This window comes from Thermomyces dupontii (assembly GCF_041956625.1).
Source record: "Thermomyces dupontii strain NRRL 2155 unplaced genomic scaffold VTN31scaffold_2, whole genome shotgun sequence".
Taxonomy (NCBI): domain Eukaryota; kingdom Fungi; phylum Ascomycota; class Eurotiomycetes; order Eurotiales; family Trichocomaceae; genus Thermomyces; species Thermomyces dupontii.
In genome coordinates, this window is record NW_027192308.1 from 2,461,833 (window position 1) to 2,487,573 (window position 25,741).

The window sequence follows — 25,741 nt, forward strand, 5'->3', positions numbered from 1 at the left end:
TGACTACACCCACTCATGTAAGCCTACCCTCCGTAGTGTCTAGAACCCACCGACGTAGACGCCTCCTTGACCATCCGCAAGCATCGCTCCAGCCGCCGCCCCCGTTCCCGCTCCTGGATCAACGTCGACCGCACAAACGCGCGGATCGCGTCGCGCCCGACTCGCTCCCTCCAGGATGTCCACCCCGCCAGTTCGCCGACCACGACGTCCTTGTTCCATGTGATCTCGCGGGCCAGCCGTGCCGCCTGCGCCTCCGAGTCCTGGATTTTCTGTTCCAGGTCGCGCACGTTCTTCTGCCGCGACTCTTCCAAACCCGGGAAGTTCAGGTTGAACTTCCGTGGCAACGAGGCGGATTGGAGTGAGGATCGGGCTCGCGCCAGGTTGCGGTCGGTCGACTGCAGCGCCTGGATGAGTCGGGTCGGTCGAGACAGTGATCGTTGAATCGCCACCGTCGTGCCCTGGATGGAATTGGTGGCTGACAGAAACTGCGTCAGGGGAGATGAAGACGACGAGTCAGCCGAAAAAGTGTTGGTCATCAGCGCTGTGGCGAAGCGCGAGAGGGCCGCCACATACGTGCCGGGGAGGGTCTCGGCGGGCGGTCCGAGACTCGAGAGCGCTGCGGAGAGGAGGTTGATAGCTTCGCCCAGGTCTGACGCGGCGTTGCGAAGCGCATGTCCCCGTCGCAACACGTTGTTTGTGCAGGCATGGACAGCGCGGACCATCTCCTGCGCGTGCGAGACAAACTGCTCTGTGTCCTTGATGCTTTCTGCCGTTGCCGGCTCATAGTCATCGTAGATACTCTCATACAGCGCAGCCGCCTTGCGACGCGACCGATCAGCCATCATCTCAGGCTGTAGTTCTGGTACCAGGAAGAATTCCCAGAGCATTTCATGGGTTGAGAACGTAGGGTGCGCCAGAAGGATCTTGAGAAACTGGTCGAGATTCGACTGCATGTCGTGCAACACAGCTCGCGACGGTTTCGACTGTATTTGGAATGGGTTCCGTCGCTCGGAAATCTCCGGGATGTATGACGCTGGATGCTCGACAGAAAGCCATTTTGCCAGATTCTCAAAGTCGGAAAATGTGCGCCGGCAGGTAGTGATCGAGTACGTCGCCGTGCCTCGGGATGGCTGCGGAGGCGACACCTGCGCACCCGATTTCACGATGAATCTGACCGTCCCATCCTCCACGAAAAAAGACCGAACTACTCCTGTGATCCTTCTTGACAGATCGTTTGGAATCATCGGTGAATTCAGGAACAATATCAAATCGTCTACGCGATTCCGCACATCATCATCCTTGGCAAGCTCGACGGCCGTCAGACCACGGCTCTCCTTGAGATGGATGTCCACTCGGGGGTCCATGAACAATCGACGCATCTGGTCTACCCGCCCATACTTGCTAGCCATCATCAGCGGCGTAAATTTGCGATCGTTGGTCGCGTTGGGATCGCAATCCGTCTCCCGTAGTATTCTGGCAGTGATGGCAGGGTCGCTCACGATATGAAGTAGCGTGTTCCCCTTGGCGTCAACATGCTCGTCTAAACGAAGGGGCTTGCCATCGCCTTGGGCTCTCTGCGCCACGGTCAATGCTTCAGTGACCATGTCGTGGTACTCCGGATGGTCGTATGATCGGCAGAGGGCGAAGAGGGGAGTTTGGCCATTCCTGTCCTTTTGCGTCCAAGGCAGCAGAACGTCGAGTTTTGACAGGAGATACGGGGCACTGAAAAGATAATGTGCCACGGTGCGTCCCCGAGTGTCGGCTTTGCTCAGGTAAGCGGCGATCCTGGGCTTATCAGCATGTTGAAAGAGGTAATCAACGATCACGTCCACCACTTCTCGATGCGCGTGCTGCACCGCGGCGCTGAGCAACGTCGTCCCATCATAGTTGGTGTCTTCAAGGACGCTCTCCAACGGGTAATACTCTTGGAGACTAAGGAGGTACTTCAGCGCCCCTGGCTGACGGCTGACGACAGCCATCATGAGGGCAGAATCCCCAGCCGGATCCTGCGTTTGAGTGAGTGTCGCGATCGAGCTGTCCCCTTCTAGCCCGCTCAAGGTCGATGCGATGGTGGTCGTCCGAGACAGCAGGGATACACCCGATGATCCTGACAAGCTGCCCACATCCATGGACACCTTTTTCCGGGGGCGTGATGGGATTTCCTGGGGAGAGCTCCTTTCCCTTGCCTGAAATGGAAACACGTGAGCCAGAGGAGGATCGGCGGCCGGTTCTTCGGACATAGGTTGTGCATTAGTGTCCGAAGGGGCTTCATCATCGGGGGAGCGTTCGAAGGACGATTGCTCGTCTGGAGATTGCTTCTCGTTTTCCTCCGGCGAGGTGATAGATTCTCGATCCAAGCTGGATTTTTCATCTTCCAATGTCGACTCGTCCTCATTGTCTGCATCTGGTTTCAGGATAGCTTTGATCTCAGACACATTTCCGGTCTTGGTGGCCTGCCAGAGTCGTTTATTGCGCGAACTTGCCTTTCGAAGAGCCGCTGACCCTCTGGCCAGATATGCCAGGACAGCCTCAAACGTACTCAAAGCATAGCCCATCTCTCCGCTTTCGACATCGTCAACGAAGATAAAATGCTGCATGTACAGGAGCCTCGCCTGGAGGTGTCGAATCTGGGATCTGATAACAACTACAAGTAATAACGATACCAACATGTCGGCGTTCACGGTCATGGGGGGTTCATTTTTCTCGGATGTTGAACTTGCTCGTTCATCTCTAGTGTCCGCTTCCGTGATGACTCTGATGGTGGCCAGCAACACATCCAGCATGTCCTGCGGACAGCGAGCGTCTGCCATCTTTCGAAACACCTCGACGCCCTTGTTCAGCCGTCGAACGAGCTCCTGTTTTCCTCGGCGCCCTCCTTCGATTGTGATTCCAACCTGTGACACGTCTATATTTTCCATCTGCCGGATCCGAGCATCCAGCTCGGCATCCTCCGACTTACGAAAATTGCATAAGCGCGGGAATAACAATGTGGAGTGGACCTGCTCGGCAACATATCGCTCGATCAAACGCTCCACCATGGGCCCGGTCAAATCCGTCGTCGCTCCTAATAGAGATAGCTGCTGTTTGTCGACGAGTCGGAAGAGGTCAATGGCCGCAGTCACTGCCGTTTCGAGGCTGCGTCGCATGAGATCTTCGTCGTCTTCGAAATACTCCTCTGAGTTGAAGGGAAGCCGGTCTTGAGGCGCGAGGTCGTCCTGGTCCTGCCATGGATCGTCTTTAGCGGGCAAAGGGGGCGATTGCGACGGGGGTGGAGGCAATGGCTTTCCTAGCTCTTTTCCAAACTCCCTGAACAGCCTCTCGAGACCGGGCTGCATTTGTCTGGCAATCATTGGAAAATTGGCGAGTAACTCGTCGAAGGTCTTGATCTCTTTTTTACGGATTGCCGAGCCATCCCATTCTTCTGTTTGCTGGGAGTCTTCGTTCTTCAGGAGCTTCCCCGTAGGAACGGCGGGCAAGACCCTGCCCGGCTCGAACGAACCGATGAGGGGCCTGGAGATATAGTAGAGAAGCCATGGCTGAGTATAATTATTCGGAGTATAGTAGAGAACGTCGGACAGAAGCTGGGCTTGATTGATAGACTTGAAGCCTACGCACCACTTGTTAACCTGCTGCGGGGGGCGACTTGGAGTCGGACCATGCCTTTGCTGCTATACACATAATTTTCCTTGATGATTACCGTCCGACCGTTTGCGGTTGAGACCTGTTTCGCCTTCACGCGCGAGTCCCGACCATTGGATGTGTCCTGCCTGTTTGTTGTCCCGGCGGAATCCCGTATTCGCAGCACATGGCTTCCCAGGAACTCCTCGGAGGAGACCAGATCCGTATAGTAGGCGTTGGACTCCTGGTCGCGCGACCCGATCAACGATTCGGTCGTGGGGACAAGCAACACCTAAGTACATTAGCCAAGCTGATCGTTCAAGGAGAGAGCAGCGCGTCATACATGGTTCTCGACTGGAATACACTGACCGGGAACCGTGCTGCGGAAAAAGGCACGGAGGAAAGGATTTAGGGGTTGCATTCACACGGCATCGAGCGCGGCGCACAGAAGCTCATCAATGCAGACCTTCGGCCGCTGTCGAAGAACTCTTTTCTCGAGAAGATAAGAGCTCCGGCGGGCAGCCGAAGCTTTCAGATCAATACACGATGACACCGGGACAGCACGGGAGGGACTGTTAGAGCCAGGGTAAGCGATCACGGGCAAACAGAGACCCAAGGTCCGCATAGGCGCGTTTCGAAGGGATTCTGAATGTTCTGAGCGCGTCATACTATCTGCTCTGATGCTCTCAGGCTGCTGCTTTCTCACATGCTGCACTAGACCTAATCGGGAAATTACTCTCGCCGCCTTGAGAAGAGCGCGATGCTGCTTAGTACAGTAGCCATCAACTGTCCAAACGTGCTAGAAATGGTTGAACTCGGCCCATTGCACTTTGAATATCAAGTGATATAATACATGAATGAATTCTGAAGCCGTTGTTGTACAACAGATCCATCCAAGTCAACCAGGAAGACAGCACAGATGAATCTCAACCCAGTCTGCGAACTTTCCGACTTCGTGCTCCTCCGAACTTGATCTTTGTATTGTCGGTGACTGAACAAATCAATGGCCGAATGTGGCGGCCTTCATTACCCAGGAGCACCTTGATGAAAGCATCCCGTCCCTGGCCGAAGCCTCGGAAGATCAACTCCAGCCGTTTGATGTCCATCAGCAGTCCGCGTTCTTGAATCTTGGCGAACACATGGATGGTCAACTGGAAGGCCGGGTCGTAGCCAGCGCGTTGCGATTTTCGGAATCCCAAATTGCCGCATCCAAGGGACATGATCGGGTCACCGTTTGGCCGTGTCAGCGTGATGATGGTGTTGTGCTTGTGCGAGTAGACATGCAGATGATGGGGAGGCGCACGGTCGACGTAGGGGTTCTTGATGAGCTCGGATTCCATGGCTGCGACAATTTGCGAGTAGTCTCGGCTCAATGCCGAGGTTTGTTGCCTTCGCTCGCCCTGCATCATCTGTGTAATGGCCGAAAGGCCCGAATTCTCCCCCGTCGAGGTCTTCTCTGCAGATTCAGGCTGCAGGATCTGTCTCTCGATCTCGCGGACCTTTTCACGCGGCGGCCCTTGTTCATTGAGGGGACGCATGGCTGAGAAAAATCGAGCACCGAAAGGCATCGCCAGCCGCTGCTGGCACCCTCGGCAGGCTGATGGCAAAGCCATCGCCATGTTCCATAATCGTGCTTTCATGGTGTAGACTTGTGGAAGGTTGCCGGAGAGCGGCAACAATTCGTGCGGGTGCGATTGAGGAAACGAAAAACAGAGCCCAGTAATTCGAGACGATAACCAGCAGCTAATCAACCGAGAATATCACGGTAATTCAGTTCGCAAGGATTGCAGTATCTCCAGTAGATTTCTGGAGAGGGTTTTGACGCCGACCAAAACGAAAATCGAGAATCGGCCCATTCCGATTCGGGAAAGTCTTGGCGCCACCGGCCGACATTTTCTCCGTCGCTGTGCCCGCTTGAAATCTCATGCACTCAACGAGTTCTTTGCGTTGTTGATTCAGCGCGGACGATTCTTCGAGGGTCTGAGCGGAGTTCGCCTGCGCGTATTCTTGTCCTATTTCTCCCTTCTCTCCTTTCCCTCTCTCCCGTTTGCGCCGAGCATGATTTCGACACTAAGATTGGCTCGGGCTAATCCTGCTCGGACAGCTGCCTTCGTTTATGGCAGAAGTTCTGCCTCAAGAGGGGGATATAGCCATGTGGCTGCCCTTGAGAGATTCCTGAGCGCTGCGCGATCAAATTCGCCCTCGGAAATCGGTCTCGCGACGTCAACGCAGCTTTTTGCAGCCCGAGCGCCTTCAATAGATCTTGCTCTGAGACGGTCCTTCCATGCCTCGGCTCTCCGGTTGCAAAAGAAGCAGAAAGAGGAAGCAAAACAGAATGAGTCAGCAAAGTCCGATGGACCTGGACCTGAAGCAGAGTCTTCGGAGCATGGCAAGGAGTCCAAAGAGGAAAAGCGGGAGATGCCTCCTCCGCCGCCCCACGGTGACAAGACGCCCTGGCAAGTCTTTACCGAAACTTTGCAGAGCGAGTTTAAGAAATCCAAAGAATGGAATGAGTCTACCAAGGCTCTCGCTTCCTCCGCTCACCAGTTCGCTGAAAGCGAGTCCGTAAAGCGAGCCCGTGCCGCGTATGAAGCGGCATCAAGCACGGCAACGTCTAAGACTACAGAAGCACTGAAAACCACTGGCAGGGTCATTGGAAAAGGAGCAGTTTGGACCTGGGAAACGCCGGTTGTCAAAGGGATACGCAAGGGAGTGACAGCCACAGGTAGAGGCATTGAGAGGATTACACGACCGGTCCGCGAGACAGAGGTTTACAAGACGGCAATTGGCGGCGTGAAGGAAACGATCGACGACGGAAGCAGCTCACGTTATGGTGGTTGGCTGGATAAGGAAGAGCGCCGTCGTCAACGGCAACTTCGAGAGCAGGAGGATATCAAGGCTGGTCGAATTCCCAGAGTCACGAAGGTGGAGGAGAATCCAAAGTGAGTATTAATCATCCTTCTTAGACTATGAGGTACTAACGTCGATGACAGCGCCGGAACCAGTCTGACTGTCCACAAAGATTCCGCATGGAAGGAATCGTGGCGGCAATTCCGGGATACAAGTCCCATTATGCAAAAGCTCTTTTCTCTCAAGGAGACCTATGAAGAGTCCGATAACCCTCTTATTACGACGGCGCGAAGCATTTCTGATCGTGTCGCTTCATTCTTTGCGGAGAACGAAACGGCGCGTGTTATCAAGAAGTTCCGCGAAATGGATCCCAGCTTTCAGCTGGAGCCGTTCCTCCGGGAGATGCGTGAATACATTCTCCCCGAAGTTCTCGATGCGTACGTCAAGGGTGACATCGAGACCCTCAAGCTCTGGCTCTCGGACGCCCAGTTCTCTGTGTATTCCGCGCTTGCCCAGCAGTATACACAACTCGGGCTCCGGTCCGATGGCCGGATACTGGACATCCGAAACGTTGATATTTCCCATGCCCGCTTGTTGGACCCCGGCGATATCCCCGTCTTCGTGGTCACTTGCCGCACTCAAGAAGTGCATGTCTACCGCAACGCAAGGACCAACGAGCTGGCGGCCGGGATGGAAGACCGTGTCCAGCTGGTCACCTACGCCATCGGCGTCACCCGGATACCGGAAGACGTCAACAACCCAGAAACGAGAGGGTGGAGGATGATCGAATTGCAGAAGGCCGCTCGCGATTACATCTAATGAATTCTCCCTTCTATTCTTCCACGAGACAGGGCATGCTCAGGCTCATTTCTTTTATTTGGGCTAAAATTGGCTTTGTACAGTACGTTGTATATTAGACATTGGTGGGATGGAGTTTTGTGTCATATCTCTGATCTAGCCATGTATCCCCTTATCTTCTCTTTCAGCGTCTCTTCTGCGCTTTTGAGCGTGTTCTCCGTTCACCATGCGCGGATTGCTCCTCGTTGATGCTCGTCTTTTTCTCGATTCATTCAATCTCCCCTCATGCTCGCTCGAGCCTCCTTCTCGAAAGCCGGTTGCTATACCCGGGTTGTCTGGTTCGCTTTGATGGCATCGGAGTCTTTGTGGTATCTCGTTTCTGTGTGATTCGAGTGTGCCTAGCTGTTAATATTGAGTTCGGTGCATTTCGGATAGCGTCTTGTATTAGTGATTTCACTGATGCTGGATATCTCTATCCACTGGTACTTGAGTCATCAGGTCAAGCGTGAACATAGTGAAACTATGTCAATACAAACTTCGTCATTATAATGGATAATATAAAAAATCAACACCTAACCCACGCAAAGGAACATCACCGGTTACCGGGCCCCTCTGCCGGCTCCGCCACCCATCATGTTTCGGGCTCTGTCGTGCTTCAATCAGCGTCTGCCTCAAGGGGGGTAGGAAAGAGGGGAAGGGTGGTATCTTACAATTCAGCAACAGAAGGGTCACTCATGAGTGAGGCAATATCCGGCATGCCACCACCGCCGCGGCCAAAGTTCTCCGCCATTTGCCGGATACGCGGGTTGTTCATGAGATTGCTGAGCATCTCCGGGTTGCTCATCAGGTTCTGTGCCATGCTTGCAAACATGGGATTGTTCATGATGGAGCTCAGGTCGGGCATGCCACCACCGCCGCCGCCGCCGCCGAACATCCCGGCCAACGACGACAGATCAGGCATGCCGCCGGAGCCGCCTCTCGAGGAGCCCGAAGCCGAGTCGACCTCCTCGCTCGCCGAACTTCCACGCGACATCTCTTCCACCTTCCTGCGCGCCGCTTCCAAGCCTCTCTTCATCGCATCGCTCCCACCATTGCCCTCCGCAGCAATGCCCTTCTCGTATGCCTCCACCGCACCCTTAGCATCACCGGACTCGTACCGAGCCAGACCTAATCGGCTCCAAGCCCGCGCGTACTTTGGGTCAATGGCCACGGCCTGCTCAGCATCGGCAATGGCTTTCTGATGTTGACCCGACGCGGAGTACGCAGCCGCGCGGTTAGACAAATAGATTGGGTTCGAAGGAGCAATCTCAAGGGCTTTGGTGTAAAGCTCAATGGCCTTCGCGTACTCTTTGCGACCCATCGCTGCATTACCCTCAGATTTCAACCTGTCCGACTCCTCCGTCGGCCCGGACTTGGGCGCCTCAGCCTTCTCCTCGGCCTTCGCGCCAGTCTTGCCCTTCAGCTTCTCGTAGACGCTGTAGATGGTGGCAAGGGACTGCCCACCCAGGGCATCCTGCATCGCGGCGCTGTCATTGGGATCGACCTTGAACGTCTCCGCGATGCAGTTCTGGGCAATCTCAATCGACTCGGCATCGTCTGCCGTCAAAGTCCCGTCTTTAAGACTCGAGCCCAAGAAGTCTATAATTGCGAGCGCGAGGCGCTTCTTAGTCTCCGTGGGCGCCTGGAGAAATGTTGATAGTTAGCTTTCACTCCGCAACAAGATGGTCATTCGGCACATTGACACCAACCATGCTGAAGCTGGGTATCGATGCGGCACAAAAACAACAGTTGTACTGAATCGCAAGGACTTCGGTGTTCTCTATGAATCAGTTCAGTTTAATCGACACCCTGGCTGTTACTGTCTGCGACGCGGGGGTGCCTAGAGGATTCGGTGGCATTATCTTATCATCACGTGACTGACACCAATTCGGGGATCGGGGGTCGGTTGCCCTCGTTGGCCAAAGCTACGCTGGTTACAGTTGGTTAAGTACATAGTGAGTGCTGGGCACTTTGGGCGCTAGTTCCTATCCCTCGATATTGATGATTCCGTTGAGCATGACACTGCGGACCTCCGTTGGATAGCGTAGTTTGGAAATGTCTCAAGGAATGCTGTTGATCCCTCTGTGACCACGTCGTCGCGTCCCGCCATGTATTGGCCAAATGGGGTCCCCCGGGTTTATGCGGTCAATGGACCAGACCTCCCCGTGACCGTCCATGGAGAAGAGGACGCCGGTGATGGCCGCGAGACGGCGAGGCAAGGCTCGTTCGACGGTTCAACGCGGCGAGCACGGAGTCGAAATGCTTGGGCGCGGGAGCCACTCATTGGCCTCTGTGTCTCGCGCAATGGGCACTTCTTTGCGACAATGACGGAGTCGTCGATCGCAGTGTGGCAGACAAAGGTGATTCGATCTCGATCGTCGTTCAGGTCTTCCAAGCTAAAGAGAAAATAATCAGCCGACAGGGGTCGTAGCTGCCATCGCACGGTCATCCGCGTCGCTCGACACATACGGCCCGAATGTCTCGCTGCTCATGCACCCAGACTCGACGATATTAGTCGCCCAAACGCTGCACGGTTACCTGCTGACCTATACTGTTGCCTCGGATCCCAATGCTCGAGTCTATCAGCAGCAATTCAACCACTCCAATCCTCACCGTCGCCAGCAGCTGGCACGCCACTTCGGTGGGGAAGACGTCAACGACATTCGCGATGTCAGCATCCGGTTCCGGATGGCGATCAAGGTGGAATCCGGCATTGGAAAGGCATTGGCGCTCGATAATGAGCTGATCGTGGCAACTGTGAAACCGGCGGCAATCCAGTGCATTCGGTGGACGCCAGACAAGAATGGAACCCAGTCGACATCCGAACTGCTTAGCCGGATGCTGGGAGTGTCTAAGAAGGTCACGGTGACGGAGATGGTGTATGATCGGGCCATGAATATTTTCATTTGGGTGACAAGCGACGGGCATGCATACTCGATGCAAAGGAAGCCGGACGGCGCTTCCGAGTCGGATGATCCACCAAAGCTGTTCAGAGGGTTTTGCTTCCACACACCTGTAAACGACGGTCAGCGAGCCGTGAAGGCGGCCGTCAATGCGCGATTTTCGCTTCTCGCCGTAAGCTGTGCTAACGGCGAGATCGTCGTGTACACCGCCAAAGACTACGCGGGAAACGTCGCAGTCTCTCACACAGTCCAGCCGCCGGCGTCTGCAGCTACCACTGGCGAAATCACGTCGATGAGTTACTCGCCTGACGGATACTGTTTATTCGTTGGTTTCGAGCGAGGCTGGGCCAACTGGAGCGTTTTTGGAAGACCTGTGGGCAGCAGTGTCTCCGTAGATCGTGCTTTGGCCGAAGCAAATGACGAAAACTGGCTCACTAGTGTTTCCGCAGCTTGTTGGATCGGTGGCGGATCCGATATTCTTATTACTGCGAAGGATGATCGGCGACTTTGGATTCTAGAGACCGCCCGCAGCGCCATGACGGGCTGCTACTCTCCTGCGAATCTCGCAAGAGCGCTTTTGCAGACGGGGACGGAGATAATATTATATCGTGGCCACGACCTGCCGGACCTGATGACAATCTCTGGCAAGGATTCGTTGTGGCATCATGCTCAGTACCCGCCGGCATACCTCCATGCCCAATGGCCGATTCGATCCTGCGTTGTCTCTCAAGATGGTCGATATGTGGCCATTGCTGGAAGACGTGGTTTGGCTCACTACAGCGTTAACAGCGGCAGGTGGAAGACATTCGAAGATACGGAAGCCGAGAACTCATTCACAGTTCGAGGGGGAATGTGCTGGTACGGACATTTTCTCATCGCGGCTATTGACAGCAACGGGTCGTTCGAGGTAAGGTTGATCACTGATCCTGATGGAAGTGACACTAACGCCGTTGGCAATTGACCTGCAGCTCCGTATGTACTCGAGAGAGTTAGCTCTCTCCAACAACAATATCCTTCACACCGAATATCTTGCGTCACCCGCGGTGTTTATCGGTCCTTCGGGGGAGGATTCGCTCCTCGTCTATACGTACGACAACGTCTTGTACCACTTTGTGATTCATTCCTTGCAAAGCAACGTGTGTTTGGTACCAGTTGGTCAGATTGCTTTCTACGGGATTGTGCGTTCCCCGACACGGGTGCGCTCAATCAGCTGGATCCTACCAGAGGAGCAGCTGCGTAAGTACTTCTTCTCAACTGTAATGGAGTCGTTTGCTGATTGGAGTAGGCAACGGAGATCCATCACAGGATGTCAAAGTCGCTTCTGTACTGCTACTAGTTGACGGCAATTTGGTCTTGCTGCAGCCGTCAGTATCGGACAGCGGAGATCTCAAATATGACATGCGCATCGTGGCTCAGGATGTCGAGTACTACACTTTGATGCGAGATCAACTGTCCTTCAACTTTGCGCCGCCAAGCGAAGAGTCCGTACCGAACAGCCCGTCGGCGGATGTCGTTTTTCGGGCAGCGCAAAGCAATCTGTCACTCAGAGACTCGCTCTGGATTTGCGGGCGGGACTTGGTCGCCTGGAGCGACGTTCAAGAGATCCTGCAGCGGGAGGAGGTACCCAAACCTCTTCCTGTGCCGGTTGACTTTTATCCATTGTCAGTACTTCTCAACAAGGGGATCATCCTGGGCATCGAGTCCGAGACGATTCAAAGGCGGGACGTAACATTTTCAATTCTGAAGTTTGCAATAAGGGTAAATCTATCACTGTGAGGACGTCGCAGATTAGTCGCTGACGTTGCTGCAGACGCATCTGTTTCTTCCCTACTTCCTGCGTCATAGTCTAGCAAACGTCGACATGCCGGCGGCGCTGTCCCTGTCTCACTACTACAAGCACCTTTCATACTATGCACATGCACTCGAGATTCTTCTTCACCACGTGCTGGACGAAACGGTCGGCGCCGAGGAGAGCAAATCTAGCGTCGAGGGTGATGGTCAAACACCACACTCGCTTCTCCCGTCGGTGATTTCGTTCCTCCAAGCGTCGTTACCGACAGACGTATACCTTGACATCATCGTCCAATGCACGCGAAAAAACGAGATCCGGTCGTGGCGGACTCTGTTCGCGCACCTCCCTCCCCCAAAGGATCTGTTCGAACAGGCGCTGCGGTTAAAGTCGCTCAAGACGGCAGCCGGGTACTTGCTCGTTCTCCAGGCCCTAGACGAGGAGGAGGACGGCGGTGATGCGCGGATCGAAGACTCCGCCGTGCGATTGCTCCGGTTGGCAACGCAGCGAGAAGACTGGGACCTGTGTGCCGAGCTGGCACGCTTCTTGGTTGCTTTGGACAGTTCTGGAGGACTGTTGCAACGAGCGATTGAACGCGTCGGACTCCGACGGTCTGGCTCAGAGATAAGCGACAACAACAGCATCAGCATGAAGGGGCTTGGCCTGACCCTGCCTTCGGCAGGATCAAGTTCGTCATTGCTTTCCCCGCAGCGAATACACCGGCAGGACAGTGATCTCTCGTCAGGGACGAGAGCCAGCAATCGATCGCCGGCGGAGGATGAAGAGGCAGGGCGATCGGAAGGGAGTAGTGGGTACGTATCACCGATGGAGCCGCCAGAGGCGTGATGATCCTGGAAGAAGCTGTACAGTGATGATCCATCCGATCCATGTACATAAAACAAGTTGCAATCCCACACGATTGACATCACAGATCTATTCGACATGATCATTTTTTCACCCCGTTATCATCCTTGTCCATCATCATCAAGAACTCTATCCGGAATCAATCCAAATTTAACTTCCACAACCCATCTCCGAGATAATGCCCATCATCCATCACTACCCCTTTCTTCTTCTGCTTGATCTCCTCTGTACCCATCTTCAGCGGGCCCACGAGACACACCTCCTCCTTCCCCTCCGCACCCACGGCAACGACCTGCCCGGCCTGCAGCGCATGGTCGCTATCCGGCAGCCACCCCCCTGCGGACGTCAACCCGGGCGCCATCAGCGCAGCGCCCGAAAGAATAAAAGGAATCGCGCCGCGATCGACCCGCAGACGCGGCAGCGCATCTGGAAACATGTGCACAAGACGTAGATGCGGAATGAGGGTATCTCCGTTTTGGTAGAAGAGCGGCTTGGAGTCGATTACGTAGAGGGTGGCTCCTCGATCGGCTCTATATGGGAAGTTTGCAACGGCATCAGTCTCTTTCTCTCTCTCTCTATTTACCAAATAAGATTCTGGTCCCTTTATGGGCATGGCATTACAGTTTTACAGATTCTAACTGCGCCTTCTTCGGAAGGATTTCATCGATGTACGGCTCAAAGCCCGGGTAGGTCTCGACGAACTTGGTGCGGAGGCCGCGCTGGACGGAGGATTTGACTTTTGTTGGTGCGCCGGGGTGAATTCTGTCAATGTTAGAAAGATCCTTCTGAGTGATATAGTACTCGAGCTGGAGTACTCACTCCTTCTTGAACATCTTGAAAAAGTATTATCAACTGTCGTTTCGATTGATGAGTGCAGCTCCGCGGACGAGCTGTTAAGTGGGATGTCAACGACACACTATTTTGGCCCAGTCGGCGGATTACGTAACTTCCTGATTTGTACAAGAGCTTCTTTCAAAGAAGCCCTCTCGTCACGTGCAGAACCAGACAAACTGCCCAAGCCTTTTCGGTAGGTAAGTAACGGAGGTTAGAGTGGACATCAGATTTGCCGGATGCAATTCTGCGACCGGCTTCTTGAAAGAATGCAATTCAAGTGCTCGATACTGTAATTCTAATGCGCAATTCTTAGATAAGTTGATGCCAACTCAGTTCTTTGGTTGATTGGTTTCCTCAATTCTCTGTAGATGCAGAGATGTTTTATGTGCTCAATGCTGTGTTGGATGGTCCCGACCGATAGTTGAAACTCGGTTTGTACGAAAATCAGGTGGGTATTCTAGTCGTGGCAGAGGTTACCATGTCCGTTGACCGTTCAATGACTATTACATCACATGTTCGCTGCCAGTTCTATAATCCGTCCCTCATCTAACCCTTGGCCGCTCCGGCCTTGATCAGGAGGATATCCCCATCCTCAACGACATAGTCCTTGCCCTTTGTCATAACTTTACCCGCAGCCTTGACCGCGGCCTCGTCGCCGTATTCACGGAGAGTTGTGTAATTGTACACGATGGCCTGGATGAAGGTTTTCTCGAAATCGCTGTGGATTACACCAGCCGCTTGGGGCGCCTTGGTGCCCTTGCGGATCGTCCATTGTCGCACTTCGTCCGAGCCCACAGTGAAAAAGCTTCCCAGGTTCAGCGCCTGGCGCATGGTCACGATCGCCTTGGGCAGTGCAGACTTGGTGCCCAGCTTCTTGCATTCCTCCGCCGCCTCCTCCTCGCTCATCTTGGCCAATCGGTCCTCAAAGGACACAGAGATGGGAATCACCGGGTCGCCCGGGGAATTCTGCTTGATCCACTCTACCACTTTTGGCAGATGCTTGTTCTTTTGGCGGATGTAGTCTCGCTCGCTCAAATTAATCAAGTAGACTACCGGCTTCGCCGTCAGGAGGAAGAGAGGGTTAATCACCTCGACCTATGGTCACTCGTCAGTGTCGAATCACAATCCAGACTTGGCAAAAACGTAAGACGGCTGGGGAAGGAAATCAGAATGGACGTTATCTCAAGACAACCCCAACGTGAAACTATGGGGCGTTCGACGAGCTGGGTTAGATTCGAGCAGTGCTCTTGTTCATCATGAACCGCAAAGCTAGGAATCAGCAATGAAAGATGGAAGCGTACCTCCTTCGGGTTCCAATCTCCCTGGCGAACATCCTTGCCATCCTTCAGCCATTGAAGCACCTTGGCAACGGTCGCCTCATCCTCCCTCAGTTTCTTCATCTCCAGGGTCTGCCCGCCACGTTTTGTCTGCTTTTGCAGATTCTCCAGAGCCTTTTCGACGAATTCGATATCCTTCAAGCGCAGCTCCTCGCTGATGATATTGAGATCTCGCACCGGGTCAACGTCACCCTCAACGTGAATGATCTCTGCATCATCGAAGCACCGCACGACCTCAAAGATCGCGTCGACAGCGCGGATGTGCGACAGGAATGCATTTCCCAATCCGGCACCCGTCGAGGCCCCGCGGGTCAGACCGGCAATGTCGTAGATGGTCAAGTTGGCGGGGACTCGCGATGCGGGCTTGTAGTGTTCGCACAGCCAGTCATAGCGCTCGTCAGGAACAATGACGCGCGCCTCTTCAGGGTCAATGGTCGCGTAGGGGAAGTTGGCGGGGTTACCCAGCGTAGACTTGGTGATGGCCTGGAACAGGGTCGATTTGCCGACATTGGCGAGGCCGACCTATCCAGAAATTAATTCGCCGGTCTGATCTATCTCCGAATCTGCTCACATACAATCCCGCTCTTCAAATTGTTCCCAGGACGACCCAGGAGAACTTTTTCCTGCTTGACTTCCTTCTTCGGGCCCATCTTCTTTTTCTTCTTTGTCGCGTAAGTGCGAAATATAAGAAGAGATGAGAGATGGGAAGGCCTGAACTGCTGATTGCACCGAGAAAAGCCAAAGGCCAAAGCAGAACCAGCTGCAGTTGGTTGAAAGAGGGGAGAAGAAGAGAAAAGCTTGGAGGGGCTGAGAGACGCCGTGGTGACGGGGCCCCAACGGGCCGACGGGAGGACTGTAAGGAGCGACAATGTGACGCACAGCAGCACGCAGCTGAGCGACAGGTCTAGAGGATCGTTTATTTACAAGCAGTCCTGACCGAGCTTTGATTTTTGAAAAATATCAAAAAATGAAGCCAACATGGACACAGATTTTTATTTTCACAGCATGAAAGTCACGTGGGCTGGCCATATAAGGAATAGTGTAAACGTATTGGTCCTTGCCATTTAAGGTAGTTAACTTAGCGTCGAATCCCGCCCCGCTTCACTCTCCGTCTCCAAACCTACTCGTAGTCGTACCGGTTAGTACAGACCGCATCCTGTAGCAAAGAGGACACCCGTCAGTCCTCAATTCTGTAAGCCCATCTCTTGAATGACAGCATCCGGTCTTTGTGGAGTTAGCCAACAATGAACTTCAAGGACATGTCCTGTCGTTGATCAAAAACAGGATTTGACTCTGACCTAGCTCCCAGCCTCGCACAACTTTACAAAGAGACAACGGAACACAGCTTCAAGTATCACCATGGCCCCAAATATCTACTCTGGTGAGAGACTGCAGAAAATTGGCGAGTTCGAGACTCTCTACCGGTATTCACCGGCAACGAGCTCCGAGTCACAACGGCCGCTCATCATCTTCATCCCTGGAGCTGCCCATCTTGCCCGCATCGCCTACGGGGTGCACCCGGGCCACGCCCCACAGGACTTTCTTACCTACTGGCTGAACCAGGAGGGATACGATGTACTCGCGGTGTCGTATCCGCTGGAGATGCTCGACCCAGAGGTTGAGGTGATACCCCCAAGGTATCCGGCGTTCAACCTGACAGATTGGGGCAACCTGACGGCTCAAACGGCGCGGGCGGTGATTAACGAGCACCGCGCGGGTCGTGATGGTGGTGCAGTGACAGGGACGGCGAATCAAATCGTGGTCCTTGTGTGGAGCATGGCGGGCAGGATCCTCAAGCCCCTGGTCAATGCTTCCCGCGCGTGCGGGCTCGACCTGCGCCTGTTCATCAGCCTCGCGGCGACACCGGGCGGTATCACGGGCGTCCGGCCCGTGTACACCGCTATCCACCGTAGCAGTAACGGCTACGCAGTTTGTCCGATCTTCCAGACCTCGTTCCCGGCGCAGTTGCGCGAGATGCAGCAACTCGATCGGCCGGAGCGGCCGCCAATCATCGACGAAGAGTCGTACCGCCGCGACTATATCGGGCATCTCCCCGTGCAGCTCAACTCCTGGGATCTCGCCTACTGCAAGCCGGACGATCCCCGTGCAGAGCGTTCAGACAATGTGTCCGGATTTGTCCGCGCACCGGGCCAGGATCTGCGCTACGCTGCTCCGGACTGGGACTACGAGCTGTATCCCTACGTCGCGGCGATAAGGCCGACCGTTGCGCGGGATCTCAAACATGCGATGAACGACGTCGCGGTTTGGGGCACCGTGCTGACGCTGAAGCTCACCGCGGATGCGTCCAAGGTCGTACCGGCGTCGACGCCGGACAATGGGGACTGGAGGGCCTTGTTAGCCCTATTGGATAAGGCTCGGAGAGAGCTGACCGATGAGGCGGTTCAAGGGAACCATTTCTTTTTTGTTGGTGAACGGGGGGCAAAGGAGACAGCCGCGAAGATCACGGCGTTGATCAAGAGGAGCGAGCACCTGCGAACGGAGATCTCCAAGACTCTTGACCGTCTGAAAAGATAAGACACCCGAATCCAAGATTCGGTATGCTCTGCGCACAGAAAACGAACAGACCAATTCAGGAAACTCAAGTTCCATTCACTTAGCCTTGACCCTCGAACACAAATGCAAATTCCACTCTGCCAGCTCTACCTACTGACAAATCACGCACTCCAAATGGATCAACAACAACGTTGAGGAATGAATTGGGCCTCAGTGCTACAGCACCTCCATCTATCCTCGTCGACCCAGTTAGAGATCAAAGGAGCCATCATCGACTATGTCATAAGGACGGGGGTCATTGAAAAAGCGTTCTTCATCAGACGATAATTCGAATTCGAAATGCTGATCGTTGGCTCGCCGAGGATGGAGGACGTCAGCGGGGATTTCTTGCCGCGAGGACGACTCGCCGTGATGATGGAGACGGCTGCGGCAGTGGTCAAACTGGCGAAGAACCTCGTCGACATCCTCCTCTGGTACGGAGATGTCGAGGAGAATACGTCTGCGGTAGTCGTCAACTTGACGAAGAAATTCAACGATATCTTCAAGCGAGGACTCGAGATCATTGTAGTCCGTATCGTCACAATTGCCATCGGCTCCACTTTGAGAGGGAACATCATCATTGATGATTTCTCCAGGCAAAAATTCGGCATCGGTGTTTAGGTCGCTGTCACCAGCGACTCTCGGATGCTCATCAATGCTTTTTCCCGGCGAAGACTCTGGCCGGTAGCAGCTGTCAGATTGACTAACCTGGCCATGGTCTTCGATATCCTCTTCGGAAGAGGACTCGTTGGAAGAGGACTCGTCGGAGGAGGACTCGTTGGAAGAGGACCCTTTAGAGAAGGACCCATCAGAAGAGGACTCGTTGGAAGAGGACTCGTCAGAGGAGGATCATCAAGAACTCTATCCGGAATCAATCCAAATTTAACTTCCACAACCCATCTCCGAGATAATGCCCATCATCCATCACTACCCCTTTCTTCTTCTGCTTGATCTCCTCTGTACCCATCTTCAGCGGGCCCACGAGACACACCTCCTCCTTCCCCTCCGCACCCACGGCAACGACCTGCCCGGCCTGCAGCGCATGGTCGCTATCCGGCAGCCACCCCCCTGCGGACGTCAACCCGGGCGCCATCAGCGCAGCGCCCGAAAGAATAAAAGGAATCGCGCCGCGATCGACCCGCAGACGCGGCAGCGCATCTGGAAACATGTGCACAAGACGTAGATGCGGAATGAGGGTATCTCCGTTTTGGTAGAAGAGCGGCTTGGAGTCGATTACGTAGAGGGTGGCTCCTCGATCGGCTCTATATGGGAAGTTTGCAACGGCATCAGTCTCTTTCTCTCTCTCTCTATTTACCAAATAAGATTCTGGTCCCTTTATGGGCATGGCATTACAGTTTTACAGATTCTAACTGCGCCTTCTTCGGAAGGATTTCATCGATGTACGGCTCAAAGCCCGGGTAGGTCATCATAAGAAGACTCATCAGAAGAAGACTCATCAGAAGAAGACTCATCAGAAGAGGACTCATCAGAAGACTCGTCGTCAGAAGACTCGTGATCAAAACCGCTGGCACAGTTCTCAAGTCGACGATGAAGGCCATTAATATCCTCTTCGGGCGAAAACTCGGCGTTGTTGTCCGCACTGTTATCGTTACCATTGGCTCCAGGACGAGAAGGGACGTGGTCGTCGAAGATCTCTCCCGACAATGGCTCAGACTCGTCGAGATGGAGATGGCCGGTGGAGTTAACAGGAGAAAGAAAGTAATCAAGGTTGCTCTCTGCGAGCAAGAAGGCTTCGAGGTCGCTGTCCAAGGCTTTGGTGATTCCATCACGACTATCAAAATCCTCACCCTCTTGGTCGGAATCGAGAAACGATGAGCCTACTTTGGTGCAATCACGGCCACGGCAACTCATTTTGAATGTTTTTTTTTTCCCTCCTCGCCGAGGTGATCGATGACTTTGGACTTGCTTCGTCGGCCTGGCTTCGAATTGCTTGGTTCTTTGCTGATTCTGATTGATCGGGTGTGCTGCGAGTGAAGCCATGGCGAGCAAGTCCCACGGATTCTATGTTGTAGTCGAAACGAGCAACGCCTCGAATGGGCGCAATATTCCTCCCATTTCTGGAACAAAACCCCATCACCCAGTTCGATTTGTCGAAGATATCCGCTATTCAATAGTAATACACGAAGCAAAACAGACAACGCAAAAAAACCCAAAGCCAAACAAGCCCACGGAGAGCCAACCCATACAAACCGTAGTATTCGACATAAACAATGGGAACCTCCAGCCCTTGGTCAAACAAATCAAAACACAACACCGTCGCAAAACACAATGGATGTAGATTAGTCAAGGAGATAAAACCGAACGGTAAGAATGATACAAAAACATTGTCCATTATTGTCAGGTCTTCATTATTGCATCGCCGTCGGGCTCCTCGCCATCCACGACGCCGAGTAGCTTCGCATAGGGCACCGTTATGCGTTGCAAGTCGCGATATTTGCCTATCTCAGTCAGCGGGTGATATCCAACGATTCATTTTAGTCCGATAGGAAGCATACCTAGAGCGACAATGACCTCTTTCAGCAGCACCGCTCGGGGCCATCCGCAGAGCGTGTCGGTGCTACCCGACCAGGTCCGTCGGTCCTGTTCCGTCTGCGGTCGCTTATGCGCCGCGTCGGTGTGCTGACCTGCATCATCATCTTCGAATATACCCCCGACAAGCGACCGGAGCAGCTCCTCGACCTTCCCGCGCAGACCTTCAGCGCCGATGCGCTTGGCATACATGGACAAATACAGCCGGAATTCCTCCTTAGCACCGAGGGACAGTGCGGCCGCCACGCGGTTCTCCAGGTGCGCGATTGACACGTTGGCCTCGAAGCCTTCGTACCCTTCGCGCGACAGCAGTGTCTTGATGAGCCGCTGCAGGAAGTAGGCGCGGCCACGGAGAAGGGTCTCGCTGGTGGTATTGCGCTCCAGCCACGGGATAATACCCGCGGAGATGGGCTCCTTCGCGTCGTCCTTCTTCTGGGCGGCGCGCAAAGACTGGAGGTTGCCGACTGGGGCGTCTGTCGTGTTCCAGTATTGGCTACCCACGGCCCACCATGCCTCGGAGATGCGCTGCCAGGTGTACATGGCCTGCGAGTAGACGTATCCTTCGCCGTTGGAGAGGCCGACCACGATCCGGCCCTCGGAGTTGATGCGCGCGCCTGTCACGGACGGCGCTACAGTAGGCTGCGCGGTCTGTGCATGGATCGCCGCGTCGAGGACGGGTTGGAGAGAGACGGGAGGATGAGGTGAGGACAGCGTCTTGACGTTCCACACGTAGCACATGCCCACCGCCGTAATGCACATGAGCCATGGCCCGTTGCTTTCGAGGATCACGGGCTGCGCCTCGAGCACCAGCGCGCTGACAAGGCGGCGCCCGGCCGGCGTCCAGATGTAGATAGAACCGTCCTCGCAGGCGACGGACCAGAAACTGCCGTTGCCGGTGGCCAGGAGCGCGGCGCGAGGTAAGAAGTCCTGCCATAGCGGCTGGTCGCCGCGTGTCAGCGTGACCCGCACGGGTTCCCGATCTGTCGCTCGGCCCGTCACCGTGCCTGGCGGCGGGTTGCGTGCTTCGAAGACAATATCCACCCGCGCCGGACGCGACTCCCCCCCTGGGTCTGTAGGGTTGCCGTGCTTATCGATTGCCTGCACGATATGGCTGCGGATCTTGGGCACGGCCAGACGCAACTGGCTGATGGCCATGCATGGGTTGATGACCGCCGGTCGGATGAACTCGGGCGTCGTTTGCTGGCCGCTGACACGGGGCAATGTCGACGCCGGCACCAGGCCCTCCGGAGTGTTCGACATCACGGGGATCGCCCCGTTCTGACTGGCCATGGCCATCCGTTTCTCCATGTGCTCCCCCTCCTCACCTTCAAGGTGCGCGAGCTTTCGTTTGTTTCCAAACAGGAGCGTGGCTAGTCCACCGCTCGGAAGACCGTCGAACGGCTTGGACAGATCCAGCACGCTCTGCGGTGCCTCGGCTGCTTGACTCGGCGCGGCAGAAGCCATCAGTTTTGGCTGCGGGAGTGAGGACTGGGCGGCGCCTGCGCCGGACACCAAGAGAGGAGCAATCCGTTTCTTGCCATCCTTGGTGTAAGTTGGACGCTGCTTCAGTCGCTCGAGCTTAGCTTGATACGGATCAGGCTTGTCTTTTTCCTTCTCCTTCTCCTTCTCCTTTTCCTTGTCCTTGTCCTTTTCTGATTCAGCCGGAGCCAGCGATGTGCTATCAGCTACCCGCTTCTGCGATTCAGTAACCGTCCCGTTCGTGGCTGCTGCTGGACCGGCGCCGTTGACAGGCGGCCCCGTGGAAGCGTGACCATCCCCCATCAACGCACCCATCCGGCCTTCCACGCCCTTCAACTCCCCAGCTTTACTTCGCTCCTCGAGAAGCAGACCATCCACGGTCTCTGCGATACCGGCGCCTCTCCGGTTCTTGCCGAACTTGGCCAGCGACCGTTCATTCTCCTCCAGAGACACGGGGTACCCGAGCTCGGCCTCCTCAAAGCGCACTGCAAGAATCGTCCCGTCGAGGGCGGTGACAAATAGAGTCCTGCCGTCAGGACTCCATGCAAGATCGGATATCGACTTGACAGAGATATCCTGCGTAACCACAATGGGGCGCGGGTTACTGGTGACCCAAACGCTAAGCGACTTGTCACCGCCGGCGCATGCAATTACGGTGACGAGACCATGAGTATGGCCCTGGCCGTCCACGGGCATCTTCTCTACGGGATGCGGCGAGTACAGTCTGGGCGAGAACGCGCAGACCTCCACGGGCGCCTCGTGGCCGATCAAATTGATATCGCTGTCCCATGAGCCTCGGTTGATAATGGCCACCGAGCTGACGGGGCCGTTGACGGCGTTCGCGGCAGCAATGTGCATGCCATCAGGCGACCATGAGCAACGACGGAAATACGCAGTCAGCGGCGACGACTCGAACGGTGCCGAGATGGTCGTCTCCAGGACGAAATTGTTGAGCTGGTCATGGGCCGTCGAGTTGGGGGTCGGCGAGGTGAATCGGAAGATGCGCACTGTGCGATCGTCACCGGCGGTAGCAAAGTACTTGTTTGCGGGGTCGAAGGTGATCCCTTTGACGTGGCTCTGGTGATTCAGCAAAGTCTTGAGCTTTTCGAACGTGTGACCGGACCAGACGACCACTTTGGAGTCCAGGCCCACGGAGACCAGGATTGACGAGTCGTACGACCAGCCGAGGTCCTGTACGTCATTGTCGTGGCCAATCAGTCTTCGGATCGTGCGCCAATTCTCGACCGGCGGCGCCTCGTTTGTCCCTTGAATCGTCATCAGCCATGTCTCTGACTCGCAGAACGGGGAGCAAGTTACATACCAAACGTCGAAGCATGTGACGGCGGGTTCGAATCATGCACGTACACGCAAACAATGCGATCGTCCGCGCCGGACGCCAGGTACTTGCCATTCGGCGAGAAGCGCACCGTATGAATGGTGCCCGAATGGTTGCTCATGGACGCCAGCTGCTTCGGCTTGCTGCTGGCATTAGGGTCCGTAGCGCTGTAGATTGCCTCGGTCGACCAAATGCGCACATAGCCGTCTGTCGGCGCGTTAGCCAGGATTGTTCCCGTTCGAACTCTCTTCACATCAAACAAAGAGTATAGCTCACCTCCGGCGGCTGTGACCAGACGAGTTCCATCCGGCGAGACATCGCAGCTATATACTTCAAAATCCTTGCGTTCCCCTGTGTAGAAAACATGCAGTTAGCAGCACAAACTATAGAAATCCAAGCTCCATGGCAACATTATCCTGGCACGGGCCAGAACAAGTATTCAGTATAGAGTCGATAACCAAAGGCCGGGCAGAGCGCGTAGCAACAATATACCCACCTCCATGTGTCAGCCAGTGCGGCTTAATGATATGCATCTTGCCCCGTCTCCGATCTACCTTCGCAACACCCTTTCTCTTTATGGCTCCCTTGTGTATTCCCTATTCAACGCTGAATTCCCAACGAGCGACGGGGGCCAGGATGTGCACGACGGCGGGCCTTTAGAAATCCAGCATAGCAGTCTTTCCTCCCTTCCAATTTCCTTCTCTGATTCCGTGGATATTTTTCCTGGGACAGACCGTTGTGCGGCTGTATTTTTCTCGATGGGCGCGGGTGGTCGGACGCGATGGACGTGATGGCGGCACGATCTGATGGCTTTTGCTCAGTAAAAACCGGACTTGCGCAAGCCCGGTTTCGCCTTGTTCAGCAGCGCGAATTAGGCACTTTGCAAAAGGGTTTAAATTGGGCCAATCAGAGTGCGCCGTGCGGAATGCCAAGCATGGGTTGATCTGATAAGACTTGACATGGATAAAGTACTAGCATCAAAGTACGGATTACTAACATCAATAATGAAAACCAAAGTCTCTGACTTTGGAGTTTTGATTAGGTTTTTTGGAACAAGTATGGGCTGCTTTTATGATTGTATCGATTACCACGCAGACATGTTTTTTATGTACTCTTCTTCATCATCATCGTACAGTCGCCAACCCAAGGCGAAAAGCCCATGCTTTACGCAGAAACTCCAGCTCCCAGAAATAAACAGGAAACAAAAAATCACCGAATGCATCCGAGGAATAATGATGGTAATATGACACTGATGTGAGCAGGTATTGAAGACACAAAGGAAGACAGAGGATGACTGGAGATTTACAGGGTGAGAGCTGACGAGTACCCATAGACGGGGCTCGCTACCGGATCATCTTGTCTGCCGGCTAGCCTCGTCAAATCCCTCCAGAACATTCTTGGCTACCTCGCTTTCAGCACGAGGTTCGGGCTCCCCCGCAGATGCTGACTGAGTCTCGGAATGATTTGACTCGGGCTTTCTTGCAGCCGACTCAGCGGGGGCTGAGGCGCTTGAAGGAGCGGGAGCACCCAAGGCCTTTGCGGCAAGGGCTTTGGCTTGGCTCTCGTTGACCTTCCCATAGACCGACAGTGCGCTTGCAATCATGCCGCTGAGATCGCCGACATTGCCCGGGACAACCACGGCGGTGCCCTCACGAGCCAGGTTGGAGAATGCCTCCACATACTTCTCGGCGACGCTGAGGCTGACCGCGTTCTGGGCATTCTCTTGGCCGTCTCTGATCGCCTTGGCCACGGCTTCAATACCCTTGGCAGTCGCCTCGGCCCGCAAGCGAATGGCCTCGGCCTCACCGGCCGCCCGGTTGATCTGCTCGGCTCGCATGGCCTCGGACGCCAGGATGACCGATTGCTTCCTACCTTCGGCAATGTTGATAGCGCTCTGTCGCTGACCCTCGGACTCGAGAATCTCAGCACGCTTAGACCGTTCGGCAGTGACTTGGCGGTGCATTGCCTCAACAACACCTTCGGGCGCATGAATATCCCGAATCTCGTATCGCAGGCAAACCACTCCCCAGTCCTGTGCGGCCTCGTTGATGGCCTGGGTGATATTCGTGTTCAGCGTCGCGCGCTCCTTCAGAACATGGTCCAGGGTGAGCTGGCCGATCTCGGATCGCATCGTTGTCTGCGCCAGTTGGGAGATGGCGTACTCTGCGTCCTCGACGCCGTAACTGCCACCCACAGTCAACACGCATCCTCAATTGAATCTTCACACAATCCATACCTAGCCTTGTACGCATCGAACACCCTTGTGTACAGCACACCGTCGAGCTCCAACGTAACATTGTCCGCAGTAATGGCATTCTGACTCGGGATCTCAATAGCCACCTCCTTGAGGCTCTTCACATAGGCAATTCGATCAATGAACGGAACCAGAATCGCCAGCCCCGGCTCAAGAATGCGATGGAACTTGCCCATCCGCTCGACAATCCACGCAGTCTGCTGGGGCACGAACCGAATGATCGTGTTGGCGGGGAGCTTGGGCTTGTGCGAAAAGTATGTCTGTGGCGGCCCCGAATGCGACGAGGAGCCTCCGCCGCCGAAGCTGCTCAGGAGCGAGGACTCATTGCCCGCCAATGCCCGCGCGGAGTGGGTCAGAAGCCGTCTTCGATCGACGGCACCGAACAGAGACAACGAAGGGAATCGGACGGTCGGAGACCGCAGGATCGGTCCTCTGACGGATGCCATGAGTGCTAGCCTCGAAGGTGACCTCGAGGCCACCTCCATTTTTGAGGGTAGAATGAGAGGAAAGTTGAGAATGGTCAAAACCGCGTGCGAA

General features: G+C 54.8%; 11 protein-coding genes across 11 annotated transcripts; 3 read left to right on the top strand and 8 right to left on the bottom strand.

Moving 5' to 3' along the window:
* Nucleotides 1-23: 23 nt before the first annotated feature.
* Nucleotides 24-4,039, bottom strand: VTN31DRAFT_3284 (uncharacterized protein; the record flags this gene model as incomplete). Its single annotated transcript, XM_069403546.1, has 3 exons — nucleotides 24-3,607; nucleotides 3,661-3,910; nucleotides 3,962-4,039. 3 exons carry the CDS (start codon nucleotides 4,037-4,039, stop codon nucleotides 24-26), a joined length of 3,912 nt encoding a protein of 1,303 aa, XP_069262717.1.
* A 505-nt stretch (nucleotides 4,040-4,544) lies between these two features.
* VTN31DRAFT_3285 (mitochondrial 37S ribosomal protein uS11m) lies at nucleotides 4,545-5,258 on the bottom strand (the record flags this gene model as incomplete). The annotated part of the gene is made up of 1 exon (XM_069403547.1): nucleotides 4,545-5,258. The coding sequence occupies one exon, from the start codon at nucleotides 5,256-5,258 to the stop codon at nucleotides 4,545-4,547; it is 714 nt and encodes a 237-aa protein (XP_069262718.1).
* A 418-nt stretch (nucleotides 5,259-5,676) lies between these two features.
* Nucleotides 5,677-7,287, top strand: VTN31DRAFT_3286 (uncharacterized protein; the record flags this gene model as incomplete). Its single annotated transcript, XM_069403548.1, has 2 exons — nucleotides 5,677-6,560; nucleotides 6,612-7,287. 2 exons carry the CDS (start codon nucleotides 5,677-5,679, stop codon nucleotides 7,285-7,287), a joined length of 1,560 nt encoding a protein of 519 aa, XP_069262719.1.
* A 578-nt stretch (nucleotides 7,288-7,865) lies between these two features.
* On the bottom strand, nucleotides 7,866-9,017 carry VTN31DRAFT_3287 (uncharacterized protein; the record flags this gene model as incomplete). Its single annotated transcript, XM_069403549.1, has 3 exons — nucleotides 7,866-7,911; nucleotides 7,977-8,947; nucleotides 9,015-9,017. The coding sequence occupies 3 exons, from the start codon at nucleotides 9,015-9,017 to the stop codon at nucleotides 7,866-7,868; spliced, it is 1,020 nt and encodes a 339-aa protein (XP_069262720.1).
* Nucleotides 9,018-9,413: 396 nt separating this feature from the next.
* VTN31DRAFT_3288 (uncharacterized protein) lies at nucleotides 9,414-12,843 on the top strand (the record flags this gene model as incomplete). The annotated part of the gene is made up of 5 exons (XM_069403550.1): nucleotides 9,414-9,665; nucleotides 9,721-11,115; nucleotides 11,177-11,444; nucleotides 11,494-11,966; nucleotides 12,019-12,843. The coding sequence occupies 5 exons, from the start codon at nucleotides 9,414-9,416 to the stop codon at nucleotides 12,841-12,843; spliced, it is 3,213 nt and encodes a 1,070-aa protein (XP_069262721.1).
* A 157-nt stretch (nucleotides 12,844-13,000) lies between these two features.
* VTN31DRAFT_3289 (uncharacterized protein) lies at nucleotides 13,001-13,694 on the bottom strand (the record flags this gene model as incomplete). The annotated part of the gene is made up of 3 exons (XM_069403551.1): nucleotides 13,001-13,391; nucleotides 13,483-13,623; nucleotides 13,681-13,694. 3 exons carry the CDS (start codon nucleotides 13,692-13,694, stop codon nucleotides 13,001-13,003), a joined length of 546 nt encoding a protein of 181 aa, XP_069262722.1.
* A 547-nt stretch (nucleotides 13,695-14,241) lies between these two features.
* Nucleotides 14,242-15,682, bottom strand: VTN31DRAFT_3290 (uncharacterized protein; the record flags this gene model as incomplete). Its single annotated transcript, XM_069403553.1, has 3 exons — nucleotides 14,242-14,790; nucleotides 14,997-15,554; nucleotides 15,608-15,682. 3 exons carry the CDS (start codon nucleotides 15,680-15,682, stop codon nucleotides 14,242-14,244), a joined length of 1,182 nt encoding a protein of 393 aa, XP_069262723.1.
* Nucleotides 15,683-16,391: 709 nt separating this feature from the next.
* VTN31DRAFT_3291 (uncharacterized protein) lies at nucleotides 16,392-17,567 on the top strand (the record flags this gene model as incomplete). Its single annotated transcript, XM_069403554.1, has 1 exon — nucleotides 16,392-17,567. The coding sequence occupies one exon, from the start codon at nucleotides 16,392-16,394 to the stop codon at nucleotides 17,565-17,567; it is 1,176 nt and encodes a 391-aa protein (XP_069262724.1).
* An 889-nt stretch (nucleotides 17,568-18,456) lies between these two features.
* VTN31DRAFT_3292 (uncharacterized protein) lies at nucleotides 18,457-19,027 on the bottom strand (the record flags this gene model as incomplete). The annotated part of the gene is made up of 2 exons (XM_069403555.1): nucleotides 18,457-18,847; nucleotides 18,939-19,027. The coding sequence occupies 2 exons, from the start codon at nucleotides 19,025-19,027 to the stop codon at nucleotides 18,457-18,459; spliced, it is 480 nt and encodes a 159-aa protein (XP_069262725.1).
* Nucleotides 19,028-19,943: 916 nt separating this feature from the next.
* VTN31DRAFT_3293 (uncharacterized protein) lies at nucleotides 19,944-23,483 on the bottom strand (the record flags this gene model as incomplete). The annotated part of the gene is made up of 5 exons (XM_069403556.1): nucleotides 19,944-20,044; nucleotides 20,102-22,879; nucleotides 22,936-23,157; nucleotides 23,227-23,301; nucleotides 23,447-23,483. The coding sequence occupies 5 exons, from the start codon at nucleotides 23,481-23,483 to the stop codon at nucleotides 19,944-19,946; spliced, it is 3,213 nt and encodes a 1,070-aa protein (XP_069262726.1).
* Nucleotides 23,484-24,301: 818 nt separating this feature from the next.
* On the bottom strand, nucleotides 24,302-25,689 carry VTN31DRAFT_3294 (uncharacterized protein; the record flags this gene model as incomplete). Its single annotated transcript, XM_069403557.1, has 2 exons — nucleotides 24,302-25,133; nucleotides 25,187-25,689. The coding sequence occupies 2 exons, from the start codon at nucleotides 25,687-25,689 to the stop codon at nucleotides 24,302-24,304; spliced, it is 1,335 nt and encodes a 444-aa protein (XP_069262727.1).
* Nucleotides 25,690-25,741: the final 52 nt, after the last annotated feature.